At 42.5% G+C, this 15,373-nt stretch overlaps 1 protein-coding gene across 1 annotated transcript in view; it reads left to right on the top strand.

Annotated features, from left to right (window-relative positions):
• The first annotated feature begins 5,122 nt into the window (after nt 1–5,122).
• The window catches only part of TRMT9B (tRNA methyltransferase 9B (putative)), a 77,469-nt gene continuing 67,218 nt past the window's right edge, over nt 5,123–15,373 (top strand). Inside the window, exon 1 of the mRNA XM_009454827.4 lies at nt 5,123–5,462. Coding sequence (XP_009453102.1) covers nt 5,424–5,462 — 39 coding nt within the window. The 5' untranslated portion in view covers nt 5,123–5,423. The remainder of the gene's footprint in view (nt 5,463–15,373) is intronic.

Below are 15,373 nucleotides of genomic sequence, written 5' to 3' on the forward strand. Positions count from 1 at the left end.
TTCTAGGAGACTGGAACACACCTCACAATTTCTTCCTGCAATCTGAAGTTAAGCTCACCCGGGTCTACCATTCAGCCTGGTGATGATTCCACTTCCTTATGCATCAAGATGTTATCATGCTAAACTAGCTAAAACCACTAAAAAAATATGGGATGACTTGGAAAGGTGGAGAAAAGAGGGTAAAAATACAGTAATTTTTTTGGGAAGTCTCCATTAAGCTAATAATAGGTAAGCACCCTCAATGGCTAAGAGCCAGTACCTTAGACCAGGTCCTTGAATAAAATAGATGGTCAAGGCTGAAGTGAATGAAATGGTGACATAAGCATCATGCAGCACATTTTGAGGCTTATGGCAACACATGCATATTAATGCAAATATGTGCATTGAGTTCTAAGTGCTAAGGACTGTGATAGCCAACGAGGATAAGTAAAATAATGGTCAAAATCTCTAGGAAAAGAACTTACGTGAATTCCTTACTTAAATGCCATAACTTAAGAGACTTCAGGTGTGCAGTATTTATTATATAAGCTGGAGAAATTTCATGCTTTGCTAGGCAACAGCGTTGTAGTCCACAGGACATGCTAGATAGCTCCTTTGGTTGATTGAATTGGTCACATTTGGAAAGTGTGCAGCCTATGTATAAGGAAGCATTGGGGCTGCCTTGCTCAGAAACAGGCAGTGAGTAAGGCAGGCATTCAAGGAATCATGGCCGGCCATCTGCAGCCTTAAGAGGTTTGTGCCAGACCCAGGGAGTTGACTAATAAAGAAAATGAGTTAACTGAGAAAGGTCATAATAATATTATATAGTACTGTTGCTCCTTGACTTATGATGGGGGTTACATCCTAATAAACCCATTGTAAATGGAAAGTGTTGTAAAATGCATTTAACACACCTAACCTACTGAACATGATAGCTTGGTTTAGCTTACCCTTAAAATGCGCTCAGAACACTTACATTAACCTGCAATTGGGCAAAACCATCTAAGACAAAGCCTATTTTATAATAAAGTGTTGAATATCTCATGTAATTTATTGAATCCTGTACTAAAAATGAAACACAATGGTTGTATGAGTACTAGAAGTATAACTTCTTGTGAATATGCATTGCTTTCAAATCATCATAAAGTTGAAAAATTGTAAATGAACCATGGTAATTCAAGGAACATCTGTATATATAATATATAATATATTCTGTTATATGTAAATATATGTATGTATATAACACATAATACAATAATTTATATTATATAAATATATTAAAATATATAATACATGTGAATATATATTCATATTGCATATATATTTACATTGCATATGAATATATAATATATAAGTATATAAATTACATGCATGATATAATAATAAAATGTAATGATAAAGAAACTTAGTTAACTAAGCAACATACAGTGAAGTTAAGTGTAACATTAGAAAAAAACAGAAGGCCGGGCACGGTGGCTCACGCTTGTAATCCCAGCACTTTGGGAGGCCAAGGCGGGTGGATCACGAGGTCAGGAGATCGAGACCATTCTGGCTAACACGGTGAAACCCCATCTCTACTAAAAATACAAAAACTTAGCCAGGCATGGTGGCAGGCGCCTGTAGTCCCAGCTACTTGGGAGGCTGAGGCAGGAGAATGGCGTGAACCTGGGAGGCGGAGCTTGCAGTGAGCCGAGATCGCACCACTGCACTCCAGCCTGGGTGACAGAGCAAGACTCCGTTTCAAAAACAAACAAACAAAAAACCAGAAAAACACGTGTTCAACGTTTCATAGTTGTCTAATTTCTGTTGAGACTATGGCCAACACACTTTATAATTCTTCCTCAGAGAAAACGTATTGTTTCTACATAGACTCTACTTATTAATAACAATCTTATGTGTGGCATCACTGGCCTATTTGTATTGTTTTCTTTTTCTTTTCTTTCTTTCTTTTTTTATATACAAAAATCTCCATTCTAAGAACTCAAGTTAGGAAATGCCATAGGATTGGTTATGACTACCAAGAGTAAAAATCCACTGAAATTTTAAAAAAGTGAAAAACGTTAAACCTCACAAATAATGAGAAAATAATGCAATAAACCCCCATGTGTACACCCAGCATCAGCAACTGTCAGTATTTTGACAGTCATTTTTTATCCCTTCCTCCTTTTTGCTGAGATGTGAAAGTGAAATTCTCTGGTACAAAAATAACATAAATGGTTTTAAAGTCTAGCTATGTTTCTCTAGTGTACAAATTTTCTTTACAGTACATTTTTCTTTCCTTTCCCACAACCATTACCCAAATTCTACTGGTGGTCACTGAAATGCCGCTTATGATGGCCTCAACTAGAAAAATCTCTTTATTTTTCTACCTGCCTCCAAACAAGAAAGAAGTTGGTAAGTCATGTCATAGTTCACAAGTCTCTAGGGATTCTACATGTCTGCTTCAACCAGTCAGTGAACTTTCAGAAAACATATGCAAATATTTTACATTTGTTTATTATATAAGGGGGTTTCAAAGCTTCTATCAACATTTTCATAGGGGCCTATTACCTACAAAAGGTTAAGAATCTCTGCCTCTATTATGTCTTGAAAGCATATCAAATATACTTTCTCACTTCCACTCCCTAGTTAATTCTATTTATTTATTTATTTATTTTGAGATAGGGTCTCTGTCACCCAGGCTGGAATGCAGTGGTGCAAGCACAGCTCACTGCAACTTCAAGCTTCTGGGCTCAAATGACCCTCCTGCCTCAGCCTCCTGAATGGCTGGGATCATAGGCATGCACCACCACGCCCAGCTAATGTTTTGTATTTCTTTCAGAAATGAGGTTTCACTATGTTGCCCAAGCTGGTCTCAAACTCCTGGCCTCAAGCGATCCTCCCACCTCAGCCTCCCAAACTGCTGGAATAACAGGCATGAGCCACCTCACCTAGTCCTTAGCCAATTTTTTATATCTAAATCAGACATTGGACACCACTTCCAGGATGCCTTCCCTGACAATGTCACCTATAACTGATTTCCCTCATGTTTTCCTACAAAAGTTAAGCTAGGTTACTTTCCTGTTTATCACAGTCTTTCAATCACTGGACGAGTATTTATCAGGTCCTACTATTTGCCAGGCACTATCCTATACTTTAGGTATGCTTTGTCTCCTAATGCACTGTTAGAAGAGGACAAGGAACATCACAGTATCCAATACGTCTTCTGTGTCCAAAGACATATTGTAGTTGTAGCTCCAGTGAATGGAAGCAAGGATGAGCTGTTGCATTTCTGTAGCTGGCATTCAGCTCAAGAATACGTAAAACCAGACTCGTGATTTTTTTCTTTCTTTCTTTCTTTCTTTTTTAATGTGAGGCCTTTACAGAAAAAGAAAATGTCAATCTGATTATCCAGGGCATGACGATAAAGAGAAGCCCAAACAAAGGTTTCCCCCACTCCACCCCACCCAATATACTGTGGCACTAGAAAACCATTCCAGAATCAGAAACTATATGCTGATCTCCATTAGCCCTCTTAGTAGCACCTGAAATAGACCAGCGTCTATGTGAGACCTGTAGTTGGGTCCTCACAAATAACCTGTTATAGACCAGCGTCTATGTGAGACCTGTAGTTGGGTCCCCATAAATAACCTGAACTGGAAACAACAGCTCGACATGAACTCTGCCCCCTACGCTGGGGATCAGGAGCACGAACCTCTATACAAAGGGCGGCAGAGCGGTTACTAAATGTGCTCATTTTTCGTCACTAAGAACGTGCATTTTTAAAGTGCATAGATCCCTGATGATAACGGAGTTGTTTAATAATAGGCGGTTGAAGATACTATTACGTTAGGGACCTGGAAGAAAGTAGTTAACGCTATTGTCACAGAAGCAATGCGGGGGGGAAAGGTTTGTGTCCAGTGTTGGGCAAAAACTTCTAAGTTCCACCTCGCCTTCTGATGGATGCTTTTTTGATGGGGCTCGTTTTGCAAAACTCAGCAGATTAGGCATGTTGTGTAGTGGAATGATTTGGAGCGTCTAAGCCGTGGCACCCTACTTAACCCCCCCCATCTCCAGTTATCCCAATGAACCGACCCCAAGGGGGCATTTCCGCTGAAGTCCGAGGCTGTAAAAAATTAAGTGAGAAGAGCCGCGCTAAAGCCAAGCGTCGTCGTCACCCAAGGTACTGCGCTGATGGCGCTGCGGGCCGACCAGGTGCGCCCGCCGGGGCGTCTTCTACACAGGAAGGGCCACGCCGAGAGAGGCAGGCAACAAGGGCAAGGCTGGAGGCCGGAAGGTCACCCCGTCCCCGGCGGGGCGGGCGCGGCCCAGCCTCACTTCCCGGGCACGTTCGGGCGGGGCGATTGCAGGGAACGGGGCGGGGAGGCGACAGTCCCCGGCTCCGCCGCGCGCCAGCCCGCCTTCGCTGCCCGGAGGCGCCGCAGGCCTGGGTTCCCGGACAGCTGAGCCCGAGCGCCGCCTCCCGAAAGGTGAAGGCGGCCCGGGGAGGCGGGGACGGTGACGGGGGCGGGGGCCGCGGGCGGTCTCCCGACGGCTGTCGCGGGGCCAGCCCAAAGCCGCCGATCCCCGGTAGCTGCGCTTCCCGCGCGGGGCGCCGGAGTAGGGCAGGCCAAGCTGGCCTGCGGCCGCGGCGGGAAGAAGGGCTAGCGAAGCACCCCCGACCGGGCCCAGGCGCCGGAGGCCGGGGGGCGCCTCGCTGCAACTTCTCTTTGGAAGCCCCGACACGAGCCCCGGCCCGCGCGCGCGCTCCCCCACGGCCACGCGCGCACCCTGCCGCCCGCACCCCCGCGCGCCCTCCGTCTATTTTTTCCTCTTCCTTTCATCCTCACATTCTAAAATAGGTCAAGGGGTGGAAGTTACACCTGGTGCAGCCCTCGGCTCTGATGCAAAAGCAGCTTTTGCCCCTGGCTGCGGGACAGCGCTGTGACTACTCGCATCGGGAGAGCTGCTGCCAGTCGCCACACCGTGCAGAAAGCGCCGGCGACCCGAGCACTGACAATGGTCTGCATAGGGGAGCGGAGAGAAGCTTCTGTTCCGCCCTAGATCCGCTGCCTCGGCGCCCGCCCGCAGGGAGGAGGGGGCGCGACAGGTCGTCTAGCGCGTGCCCCGGAGCCCGCGCCCGGGTCTGGCCGCCTGGGTGAGTTCCTGCTCGTCCCCTGCCTTTCCAGTAGCCCGGGGTGGCTGTTTACCTTGCAAACAGCCTTGCAATACGATCAAAACAGGCGAGACAGCCATGCAGTAAGGGATTGCGGGATGTGCTTTGGGTGTGAGATTGGATAAATCAGAATTCAGAGATAAAGGACATGTCTAGTGCCTTAAGGGTTAAAATGGATTCGTATTTTTTCATGGAGTGCACTTGTATCTTTCCCTGGGGAACTGATTTTTAATTAGTAAGAGGCAAAGAACTAAGATAACTTGAAGCCAGAAAGTTTTCAAAGCTCACGATGAAAATACAGTTTAAGAAGGAATGCCAAAATAGGAAGGTAAGGATTTGTATGATATTACTTGCTATGTGTGGGGTTTTTGTTGTTGTTGTTTGACGGAGTCTCTCTCTGTCACCCAGGCTGGAGTGCAATGGCACGATCTCGGCTCACTGCAACCTCCGCCTCCCGGGTTCAAGCAATTCCCTTGCCTCAGTCTTCTGAGTAGCTGGGATTACAGGCAACCGTCACCATGCCTGGCTAATTTTTGTATTTTTACTAGAGACGGGGTTTCACCATGTTGGTCAGGCTGGTCTGGAACTCCTGACCTCGTGATCCGCCTGCCTCGGCCTCCCAAAGTGCTGGGATTACAGGCGTGAGCCACCGGGCCCGGCTGATTCTTTTTATAGTACTTGGGTTCTTTGTGATAAATGATGTGAGCCCACAATGCTCTATGTAGAAAGAAGATAAGGCTGTAAACGTCTACTTGCAGAGCTTTATGTTAGGTGGTAGGCATGAATTTAAATGTACATTGAAAATTTAGTGTGTAGAAAGAGCTAAAATATATCTATATTGTTTTCAGGTTAAGATTATTGGTAATATTACAGCTAACCATTGGCATTTCACCCTGTTTCAGCAATTAAAATTGCTATTATTCATGTGACATCAGCAAATGGAAGCCTTTATCTTTCTATTTTTTATTATTTATTTGTTTGTTTGTTTATGTTTGAGATGGAGCCTCACTCTATTGCCTAGGCTGGGGTGCAGTGGTGCGATCTTGGCTCAATACAACCTCCGTCTCCCGAGTTCAACCGATTCTCCTGCCTCAGCCTCCCCAGTAGCTGGGATTACAGGTGCAAACCACCATGCCCAGCTAATTTTTTTGTGTTTTTAGTAGAGAGGGGGATTTCACCTTGTTGGCCAGGCTGGTCTTGAACTCCTGACCTCAAATGATCCACCCACCTTGGAAGCCTTTATCTTTTAGCTAACGAATGGTTAACTTGTTTGAAGTTTGGGGAAGGGAGAGTTAGAACTTTCTCTGTCTTTGATGGCTGGCTGAGAATACAGGGTAAAGAACTGTCCAGTGTTGTGAGTGGTGCCTTAGAGTTGCTCATAGCAAGAAGATCACTTGGGAGGATGGAAGTGGCTCTCAGATGGTCATTGGTTACCTATAACTTATTTAAAGAAGACCTTGAGAAGTTGGGACATATCTTGTCACTGAGGAAATTGTGCCAAAGAACTGCTGCTTTATTAACGCATTTGATCAGATTTGAAAAGAGAGCTCTGTATACACTCTTTTTCTAACTCCAAAGAAATTTTGTTTCTAGAAAGATTCAATTACCGTAATGATGTTCTTTGGAAATGTGCCTTTTTGCGTGTATATCTTAATATGGATAAAGTTCCAAGGTAGTTCAAAGGTTTTAATAAAATTTTACTTACCAGAGTGATGTGAAATTGGGAATACCCTGTGTGAATGGTTAACTCTGCTTTAAATTGGAAGGTCAATGGGAGTGGGGATCTTCCCAGTAAATCTTAAATCTCTGTGTATGTGTATCTCTGACAGCCAAATCTTACTGGAGATTGCAGGGGTTGTAAAGAAGAGACCAGACCTTATAGCATTTCTGATAGGTGGATATGTGGATGCTTAAATGCATTTCACTTGTAAAGAATTTATATGCTCCTTTAGAGAACTAGTCTCCAAAATTTGAAACACATTTATGAAGAAGGCTCTATCATTGCTTTGAAGAAGACACAAGCAAGACATATTTGGCACTCTACAGGCTCATAATGTTGAGAGCAAAATGCAATTAAATGCCTGTTTACTACATGTCACTGTTCTCATTTGTATTTTTAAACAGGAATTGAGTGAAAGCTCTCATTGCGATTAAGCCCCTGGTATAATGCATTATTGAAATTAGGCTGTCAGCGCTTGTCTGTGCAATCTTATGTTTTTACTCGTAGATAAATTAGGAATTCTTCTGAAAAGAATGGCATGAAAGCATTAAGATAACTGCAGAATTCATTTAAGGACAGACTGAAGAGTGATGCCAAATGGCCATTTAAATGTCCTTCAGCTTTTGTGACTCACTTCTTTTGATGCCATAAAGAAAGTACATTGCATAGAACTCCTAGCTGAGACATCTTCAAAAAGAGTTAACATCATTCATTTTGGATACTCACTTCTCATCCAGAGAAACTTCTAACCACTCAAAGAAGACATTTTAAGAGTTTGAACTAGATCACCTGGATTAAAAAGCCCAGCTCTGAGCCATTTCCTTGTCTGTGAAATGGAGATAATGACACCTCCCCAGGTGGCTGTGGGGAGCAAATGAATAGGTGTAAATGCTGAGTACACAGTTGGCACATTGTGAGCAGTCATAAAGAGGGGTTTATAATAAGAAGTAGGAGGGTGTTGACTAAATATCATCTCCTGGAGGCTGCAGAGAGGTTGCTGCCTAATAGACTCTAGAACTGAATATTTGGGTCACTGGTTTAATCCCCCATCTGGGTATACTGAATATACTGCTAGTATACTCCTATAGCACAGAGTATAGAATATGCTGTACTCTTAGTAATCAGTGTCCTTTGGGAGCCAGAGGCTGTCACACTTGCATCTTCTCCACCCTAGACAGGCCTTTGACTCAGCTAGGTTAAAGAAGTAACCTGTGGTTGTTTTTAGAGATGATGATGAGGTGGTAGGGGAAGGAGGGCACTTGAGGAGTTTGGTGTATGGTCCTCTTCACACATATGCGTGTTTTTATTCTCTTTGCCTTTCCCTGTTCCCTCTTATCCTCCCTTCTTTTCTCTCTAGGGGTCCCGATCATTATTTCCCAGCCTTTGTTAATATGTCTCGGCATCAACCCTAAGCCCTAAAGGGTTGTTAGTCCTGATTTGGGTAGTCCTGGAAGGTGCAGCCTATGAACTTCTTGTTCTTAAAGGTGTAACTGTGAATGTCAAATAGGCACAACCTTTGCCACTTCCATGGTTCTTCTGGGGTGTTACGTCCCATTTTGCTGTATCGAATGTGCTCATTTCTACCTTCTCTTTCTTCTCTGTTAGGTTGCAGATAATGGAAACTATCCTAACTATTTCGAGCAGGAAGGGGTTGAATATGAGAATTAGATGCTCACAGGAAGGTTGGAATGAAGGTTGCAACTGAAAGTAGAGGAGGGGACCTGGCCTGAGCCTCATGCGTTGGCTCCCAGGCAGCAAGCTTGATGGGCCCCCAGGGTTGCTGCTGTCATTGCCACAGCCTGGGGGCTGGAAATCAGAACCACCACTAGAACTGCTAACATCAAGGGTGCACCTTTTGGGCTGTGTTCCATTGATCAGAGAGGCTGCTGCAAAATGCCTCTCCACCCTAGGAAGCTGGTGACTGAACATTGCTACCAACAACAAAAACAAGAAAGCAAATGTTTTCCTTAGATGCTCTCCACTTTCCTTCTTACGCTGCTCATCTCCCTGGAAGAACACTGTGCCCAGAACCCTAGCTGCAAGGGACTCTGGGAAATGCAGCTTATAGGTTTCTAGCCTCAAAGGTAGAGGGATGCACACTTGAAGGAGATAGGAGTGAATGTTCTGTGACAATCCATCATGCCTAACACATATCTAAAATATATTTCATCCGAGATTTGGCTAGAATATTTATTTTTAAAGTTGGTAGAGATTGACTTTGGAAAGGTAAGAGGATATGTTGTAAAAATTTTTTAAAGGAGCTAGTTGCTAACCAGTTACCTTTTCAAACAGATGGATGTTATCGTTTTGCAGCTGAAATTGCTGGAAAAAGCATCAAGCAAATGAATAACTAAAAATTACCAAGCGCCTGCCTCTGCATATGGTACTAATTGAATGGAAATAATGTTTCTTAGGTTTGGTTTCATAATCAAGGTAAAATATTAGGAAAATGATTTTTTAAAAATTATTTTTCCTTCTCAAAGCCGCAGATAGTCTACCCATTTAATGAACCACAATACAAAGGAAGAAAGTAATGTACTAAGAGAGAAATAATAGCACCTGGCTTGTTAGTTCTTTCATTAGATGAATTATCTGTGTTTTTCCCAAATCTTTCTCTCCCCTGTAACTTTCAGCATGCTCATTTTAAGGATTACAGAAATAGACATGACTTGTTTATTGGAGAATAACATAAGAGTATGCTTGAATTCACTTTAATTACTTATTTCATACCCTGGTGCTTGTCAGATTCCTTTTTTTCCAAACTATTGAAGTAGATATGATTGGATCTCTTCTATTTTTAAGCAGTAAATTACCAGTTTATTTGCACTCACAAATTACATTAGCACATCAAGGGATGGTCTTGATTATTGAACAAAATTTTGTTATATTTACCTCTGATATTTGGAGTTGGAAAATAAGAGAAAATATTCGTCCAGGGAGTGGATAACAATAAGGTTATGATAGTATGGTACTTTTATTATAAGTGCAGAACAGTAGCTTACTCGAAGAGAAAGTGGTGTATTCTCTCATGGTGAGGTGGAAGATGGAAATAATTGAAACATGAACATGTTTCTGATTTCAAAGAATATTTGTTGATATTTTTAATAGCAACAAAAAGGTAGCCAAGAGAGGCAAGAAGTAGCAACTGTCTGGGCCCATGTCTTTGTCTTCTCTGTTCCCTTTAACACAGAGCTAGTGAAGTAGGTGAGCTTGATAAATGTTAGAGAGTTTTAGTGTTTAGAGAAATAATGTGTTTATAAGAAATGAGGACTGCTCTTGGTGCTCTAATCAGTGTTCAGAAAGTAATCAGAAGCCTTTAAAATTTTATCAGAGCCTATAACATTCCATGGGACATCAAATTTATGATTAGAGTAATTAAAAAAAAGTACAGGTACATTCTCAATGTTAAGACATTTGCATACAAAGATGGTAATTCAATGACTTAATACAATTATGAAATAGATCTAGGGTGATCAGATGACTTATTGTTCAAGCCAGGACACTTTTGAGAGTGAAGAGGGAATGATTAGTGATTGCCCTGAATACAGAAGCATAAATGGAGACTGCCTCAGCAAACCTAGGGGTGACCAGGACTTAATGGTCACTCAAGATTAAGGTGCTAGTATTAAAGCTTGATTGCATTAACTGCAACATTGATTTTAAAAAATTGTAATAAAATATGCATAGAATTTTGTATTTTGCATAGAATGAAGTGTACTATTTTAACTGTTTTTTGAGTGTACAGTTCAGTGACATTTATTTTCACATTGCTGTGCAACCATCGCTGCCATCCATCTCCAGAACGTTTTTATCTTCTCAAAGTGAAACTCCATACCCATTAAACCATAACTCCCCATCCCTCCTCCTCACAGTACCTTTTTGTTGCTGTTAAAAATATCAATAAGGGATTCCACTTATATAGTATATTAGTCCGTTTTCACCCTGCTGATAAAGACGTACCCGAGACTGGGTGATTTATAAAGAAAAAGAGGTTTTTTGTCCTTTTGTGATTAATTTATTCCATGTAGTATAATATTTTCAAGGTTCATCCATGTTATAGTGTATATCAGAATCTCCTTTCTTTTTAAGGCTGAATAATATCCCATTGTTTACGCCACATTATGCTTATCCATTCAGCTGCAGTTCGGATACATGGCTTGCCTCCACCTTTTGCCTGTTGTGCATAATGCTGCCGTGAATATGAGTGTACGGATATCTCTTAGAGTCCCTGCTTTCAATTCTTTTAGGTATATACCCAAGTATTGGTTTTTAAATGAAGAAATTAAAAATGGAAGGAAAAGAAAAGCATTCTTTTCTTCTGTAAGATATTTCTGATCCTGTTTCTCCAGGATAGTACTGCATCAGATTGGTGCCCAGCTATGCCTCTGTAGGGTTCATCAGAAGAAGCAGGTAATTGAAACAAACTACCTGCTGAAAAAAGCACCCGAGATCTTAAATTTCATCTCCATACAAGAAAGGAAGCTAGTTTTTCTGTCACAACTACCATGATGCATTTACCACAGATGTATGTCTCTAAATGAACAAGGCTAGCATCTAGAATGTCAGAATCTGAACAAAGTGAATGATGGCCTTCAGTAGCACAAAGAACCAGCATGAGATTGAACAAAAGGATTCTCCATGTGACATATACACCATGGAATACTATGCAGCCATAAAAAAGGATGAGTTCCTGTCCTTTGTGGGGACATGGATGAAGCTGGAAACCATCATTCTCAGCAAACTTTCACAAAGTCAGAAAACCAGACACCACATGTTCTCATTCATAGGTGGGAATTGAACAATGAGAACACTTGGACACAGGGCGGGGAACATCACACACCGGGGCTTGTCAGGGGTCGGGGGCTGGGGGAGGGATAGCATTAGGAGAAATATCTAATGTAAATGACAAGTTGATGGGTGCAGCAAACCAACATGGCACATGTATACCTATGTAACAAACCTGCATGTTGTGCACATGTACGCTAGAACTTAAAGTATAGTAATAATAATAAAAAGAATTCTTCATGTGACCAAGAACATCTTTGTAACACATGGGACCATGAACTTCCTGGGTGAAAGGGAACAGGTCTAACAACTACACGTTGAGCATCCCTAACCTGAAAATCCAAAATTTGAAATGCTCCAGTATCCAAAAATTTTTGAGCACTAATATGATATGCCACAAGTGGAAAAATCCCACACCTGACTTCACTTGCCAGATTGCGGTCAAAACGCAGTCCAAACTTTGTTTCATGCGTACAATTATTTCAAAAGATTGTATAAAATTACCTTCAGCTATGTGTATATAAATCATAAATGTATGTTGTGTTTATGTCCATGCAAATATGCCACAACTGGAAACACTTCTGGTCCCAAGCATTTGTATTTTCCTCTCCTCTCCTCTCCTTTCCTTTTTCCTTCCTTTTTTTTTTTTTTTTTTTTTTGACAGAGTCTTGCTCTGTTGCCCAGGCTGGAGTGCAGTGGCACCATCATGGCTCATTGGAACCTCAACCTCCTGGGCTCAAATGATCCTCCTGCCTCAGCCGCCCAAGTAGCCGGGGCTACAGGTTCACGCCACTACACCTAGCTAACTTTGTTTAGTTTTTGTGTATACTAGGTCTCACAAAAAGGCTATTTTGCCCAGGCTGGTCTTGAACTCCTAGGCTCAAGCGATCCTCCCACCTCAGCTTCCCCAAGTGCTGGGATTACAAACGTGAGCCACCATGCCTGGCCTGGTCCCAAAGATTTCAGAAAAGGAATACTTAATCTGCTTCTCTTGATTTGGAAGCTGAGATGAAAGGAGACAGGCTACAGCAGAATAGGGAGCTTCCAGGTACCCAGAAAAGTATTCTTCCTTTGGCTGTGGAAGTAGACACCTGAATGCCAGTGTCAAGAACATACGTGCAGCTGATCTCAATTCAGACAATCCCTTTATGGAAGTGGAGACATCAAATTGCAACTCTTCATTGGAAGTTTTAAGTAACACAATTTCCACTGGAGCTTTACAGTCCTGGAAAGTAATGTCCATGCCTCTGGGACAAATAAGGAGTTGCTGCATTTACTATATGGGAATTGCTCCGCCTGTTTAATTCTCTGAGCCAGTTTTGGCACTCTAAGGAGTCAACAGAGGAAATCTGCTCATTTTTAGTGGCAGCCTTAAGGGAAATAGTTACATTTCAGTCACTAGTAGTAACCAAGCTTAAGAAAATATATCTGCAGAAGCTACCTGACAATCAGAAATGGTAGCTGAGAACCAAACAGGTATTAAGGAGCTTTCAGAAAAATGGATCCCACGGAGTATCTTACGGCAGCCCAGAATGGACAGTGTTCCCAGGCCTGCTCTCCTTGGACTGTACCTGTATCAGTGAAGACTGAAAAATGAACAGGCAACTCCACACAGAACCTGCACACAAATGTCTGTAGCCACTTTGTTCCTAATTGCCAAAAACTGGAAGCAACCAAGATGTCCTTCAATAGGTGAATGGATAAACAAATTGTAGTATATCCTTACAATGGAATATTATTTAGTGATTAAAAAGAAATGATTTTTCAAGTCACAAAAAGACACGGTGGAACCCTAAATGCATATTACTAAGTAAAAGAAGCCAGTCTGAAAAAGCCTAAATGCTGTGTGATTCCAGCTAATTGACATATGGAAAGGCAAAACTCTAGAGACTGTAAAAAGATCAGTGGTTGCCATGGGTCGAGTGTGGGGGTAAGAGAAGAATAGGTTAAACACCAGGGATTTGTAGGGCAATAAAACTAGGCCGGGCGCAGTGGCTCACACCTGTAATCCCAGCACTTTGGGAGGCCAAAGTGGGTGGATCACGAGGTCAAGAGACCTAGACCATCCTGGCCAACGTAGTGAAACCTTGTCTCTACTAAAAATACAAAAATTAGCTGGGCGTGGTGGTGCGTGCCTGTAGTCCCAGCTACTCGGGAGGCTGAGGCAGGAGAATCGCTTGAACCCGGGAAGTGGAGGTTGCAGTGAGTCGAGATTGCACCACTGCACTCCAGCCTGGTGACAGAGTGAGACTCCATCTCAAAACAAAAAAACAAACAAAAAACTATTCTGTGTGATATAGTAGTGGTGGATATGTGACATTATGCATTTGGCAAAACACAAAGAACTGTCTAATACAAAGAGTGAATCCTAATACAGCCTATGAATGTTAGTTAATAATAAATATCAATAGTGGTTCATCAGTTGTAACTCAAGTACCACACCAATGCAATATTTTAATTTAAAAAAATCATATATTTTTTTAAAGTTAAGAAATACCTCACTTGATGCTAGCATAGGAGTTGTAGAAAACATTACCTTCGGCCGGGCACGGTGGCTCACGCCTGCAATCCCAGCACTTTGGGAGGCCGAGGTGGGCGGATCACGAGGTCAGGAGATGGAGACCATCCTGGCTAACACAGTGAAACCCCGTCTCTACTAAAAATACAAAAAATTAGCTGGGCGTGGTGGTGGGCGCCTGTAGTCCCAGCTACCTGAGAGGCTGAGGCAGGAGAATGGCTTGTACCCGGGAGGCGGAGCTTGCAGTGAGCCGAGATCACGCCACTGCACTCCAGCCTGGGTGACAGAGCGAGACTCCATCTCAAAAAAAAAAAAAAAAAAGAAAGAAGAAAACGTTACCTTCAGGGACCCAAGTGATGGCAGGTCAAATGGTAGGCTACATAGCTCCAAGTCAAGAGAATTAACAAAACAGAGCAGCTCTGTTGCCTTAATCCCAGAGGAAACATCTAATCAGCTACACTGCACCTTCAGTGCAGACATTTCACCCAGGCTTTTAGCAGGCGAGGAGAATATATTCAATCAGACTTCTCAGCAGACCACTTCCTTGCCATCCAGTTTCATATTGGTTAAAGACTTGGATCGGAGACCACAGAATCCATTAACAGACACACCTGAAACCACAGAGAATGCCAGCCCTGAAGCTGCAATGCCAACCATCCACAAGTTTCTACAACCTTCTACCATTAATGTTTTGTCCTACAGACATGGACTGGATTCTCCATGCTAGCTTTCCTCTGCAGGAAGCTCTTGGGGCTATGCATTGAGTTGGCAGAAATGCAGACCTTGATATTCTTGCTTTGCTAGGACACCATCATAACTATGGAAAAATGGGCTTCATCATATGCCATTCCCTTCAAAAAGCTGTGTAGACACACCCATACATATACATTATGTGTAGAAACCTACAGGCAGAATGTTGAGTTAGATAATTTTAATGATTTTTGTCAGCCAAAATAATTTATGATCTCTTGTCTGATAGTTTGTCTACTTGTTAAAATGTGGGCCTTTTAAAATGTGTTGGCAGTATGTGCATACAGAAGATTTTTGTTCTCCTTAAGATGATGTGTTCTGGCTTAAAATTTTTTTTTGTTTGTTTGTTTTTTGTTTTTTGTTTTTTGTTTTTGATAGGGTTCCCCTCTATCACCCAGGCTGGAGTGCAGTGGTGTGATCTTGGCTCACTGCAACCTCTGCCTCCTGGGTTCAAGCGATCCTCGTA

This window comes from Pan troglodytes, chromosome 7, assembly GCF_028858775.2.
Source record: "Pan troglodytes isolate AG18354 chromosome 7, NHGRI_mPanTro3-v2.0_pri, whole genome shotgun sequence".
NCBI classification, from domain to species: domain Eukaryota; kingdom Metazoa; phylum Chordata; class Mammalia; order Primates; family Hominidae; genus Pan; species Pan troglodytes.